This window comes from Formica exsecta, unplaced genomic scaffold (genome assembly GCF_003651465.1).
Source record: "Formica exsecta isolate Colony F162 unplaced genomic scaffold, ASM365146v1 scaffold16, whole genome shotgun sequence".
Taxonomy (NCBI): Eukaryota; Metazoa; Arthropoda; class Insecta; order Hymenoptera; family Formicidae; genus Formica; species Formica exsecta.
The window spans coordinates 423,445-426,771 of NW_021848922.1; the positions used below are offsets into that span (position 1 = coordinate 423,445).

Sequence of the window (3,327 nt, forward strand, 5' to 3'; positions counted from 1 at the left end):
AAATTTTCTGAAAGTTACAGCGTGTACAGACATTTCTCAAAAAATTCAAAATTTTATAAAAAATAAATCCTTTCACCGATACTCACCAAATTCAGTAGCAACCATCCTTTAATAATACTTTATCCATGTAAAAAAATTTAACCTGATATCTCAAAATTTGCGAAAGTTACAATGTATACAGACATTTCCCAAACAATTAAAAATTTTATAAAAAATGAACCTTTTCATCGATTCTCACCAAATTCAATACCAACCATCCTTGAATGATACTCTATCCATGTAAAAAAAATTTAATCCGATATCTCAAAAATTGCGGAAGTTAGAGGTTTTACAATATATTGCGTACATACACACATACACACATACACACATACATACATACATACATCCCTGCTTAAAATGGTGGGTAGAAAACGATAGAAAAACTTCGCTATCCGAATCGTTCGTGATTTTGAATTCCCTATTCTACACATTGTTTCAGTAGACCAGCAATGCAAAATTATGATAAATTTACCATATATTGATTATTCTTTTCTAATGTTTTCCAATACGAATCAAAAATATCAATATATTAACCAATAAGAAGATTTATTATGCATGATCTATGCAAAGCTATATTATTCTATACATATATCTCTGATAAATCTTATTATGTTTTTCCTATAGTAACCAATATTAATCTTTTATAAAAAATAAATATTCGTGAATGTGAATCTATATGAAAATTTATTAATAGCAGTTTAATGATTTCAATACTATTACATACAAACATTATATTATATTCTATAACATTGTTCAAATTTTCATGTTATCCTATCCAAATAATCAGCATTTACACATGTTATTCAATGATAATTTATGAAACACAATCATTTATATATTTCAATGTGATACAATCCAATTCATACAAACTCTATCTGAATTGAATCCTGTAACATCCTATTCATCAACTCCCTCTGCTATTCTATAAGTTTAATGAATATTTATATATATGAAACAATATTAAAATTTGTTATATTCAGTTTATCTGTTTCAATACAATCCAATATACAACATGAATTGAATCCTATAATATTCTATTCTTTAATTTTCTTTGCTGTCCTATAAGATTAATATTTATATATGTGAAACAATATTAAAATTTCTTATATTCAATCTATCTGTTTCAATACAATCTAATACAACATGAATTGAATCCTATAATATTCTATTCTTCAACTTTCTTTGCTGCCGATTATTATTCAGAAAAAATGACAGAGAACACAAAATATTCTCTCACGATTAAATATGATAAATTACCATTAAAAATTCCATGCAATGTTTTCAATGAATTCAATTCAATGAGAGAGCCTTTATTTTTACATCTTTTGTCATAAAATGTCGGATACGTTGCAATAGTTTCAATTTCATAAATGTATTAATTCGGATAAATTTTGATAATTTTTTCATTGAGAAACTGTTATTGAATCGGTTAGCATGTGCATTTCTTACTTTCATGGTAGATATACATAGATTACTAATCAGAAAAGAATAATAAAGAACACAAAATATCAAATTATGATTAGTAATGATAATTTTATTATGTGAATTCTCACACTAAAATCTGATAACTACCCAGAAAGCAAAATGCGCGCAATATGCCAGCAGATTGACAACAGATTTCCTCAGTTCTTGCTAGCAATTTGGCATCTGTTATGTCCGCATTGGTCTAATGATCTGCCAGCAGAGCCTGCTCACAGAATCTGAGATTGGCAGCAGAAACCGAGCAGGATCTGCTAACATGATTTGACGTCAGATTGATGGCAGGAACCGAGCAGAATCTGCGCGCGCGCAATCTGTAACAAAATTTTCTTTTATTAAAAAGTTGTGCTTATTGAATTCTACTAAAAGATAAGTGAAAAAGATGTAAGAAAGAAATAAGTGGCCTTAAAAAATATCTTTAGTATTATTCCAGCGATGAAAATTGATATATCGTTTTGCTTAAAATAAACATATTCAAGCTAAATTATATTATACAACTTGGAAACAACTGAATCATAAATTTCATTGGTGTATAGATTACATTTAATTTATATATAGTATTATAGATTAGATATTGATGATTTTGTAAGGTTACACCTTACCTAGTGTTATATGGTAGGTGGGTTAGAGGCTTTGTAGGTTGCGCGCGCAGCGGCAACTGCAAGTGTGATTGGCTGTTTGCCGACTACAGCGCCGGAGTGTGTGTGAGCGGTGTGAGAGAAGCGAGGAGCGCGTGCGGACGCCATTCGGTGTTTGTCCTTCGAGTCGTTAAGCGATAGCTAAGCGTTTTCCATAGAAGGTGTTTTGTTCGCGAATACACGACTGTTCGTAGACTAGACCCGAAGAGATTTGTATCCGTTAGTGCATTTGGTAGAATATATTCATATTTGAAGTTATTTACCAGCCACGGAGTATTTTCCGGTGACCATCATTCTCAAGAACAATCCTTTCCGTTAGCCTTATTCCCGGCATCTCCCGACTTTCTACGCATCCTTAACTTTCTGCGGTTAATTCAAATAACCGCTTAATAGCCAGGAAAGCTATTATAATTTAATAAAATTTGGAGACTTACATTTTTCATACATCGATCAAAACCTTTGCCGTTTATCGCTCTCTCGATGAAGGTGTGCACCAATTTCGCCTTTTGCGACATGATCGATTCCCTTGGATTATCTTGGACTTTATCTTATATCTCTTTTAATCATCACATGCACGAAATTAAATAGTACATACTCCCACGAGAGGTTAATAGCAGAGAGAAGCCTGAGAGCGACCATCCCAGCGTTTTTCGTACGATAGCTTTCGGTCCCGTACAGCAGCGCCTCTACGTCCATTTTACAGTATGTGAATCCCCTTTTAAGTTAAAATTATCATTTAGCATTGCTTTTTATGATTTATACTTTTTGTTTTAAGAATGGGAAAGGGAAAAACTATATATATCTGCAATCGGTACGTATATTTAATAAAAATGCAATATATAAAATATACGAAAAAAAAATTAATTATTTCTTTTTTTACAGATGTTTACACTATTTTGGATCCGACGACAAGTTGCAATCGCACAAAGGACAAATGGCTCAGCTTCGACAACTACAACAGAAAGGAGCGGCTTCCATTCGTCGTATACGCCGACTTGGAGTGCGTGCTGAGGAAGACTGACGGTGATCCGATGACGTCTACGTACACGTTTCAACATCATCAAGTATTTAGCGTAGCTTGTTATATACATTGTTCGTATGACGAATTGTTATCCGCGTATCGTTCTCGCCGCAGTACGGACTGCGTTTCGTGGTTCGTGGAAAAATT

The 3,327-nt window shown here is 32.5% G+C and overlaps 1 protein-coding gene across 1 annotated transcript in view; it reads right to left on the minus strand.

Moving 5' to 3' along the window:
- Positions 1–2,822, minus strand: part of LOC115233083 (acyl-coenzyme A thioesterase 13-like) — an 18,384-nt gene extending 15,562 nt beyond the window's left edge. The window contains exon 1 of the mRNA XM_029803302.1: positions 2,594–2,822. Within this exon, the coding sequence (XP_029659162.1) occupies positions 2,594–2,674 (81 nt within the window). The 5' untranslated portion in view covers positions 2,675–2,822. The remainder of the gene's footprint in view (positions 1–2,593) is intronic.
- Between the last annotated feature and the right edge of the window lie 505 nt (positions 2,823–3,327).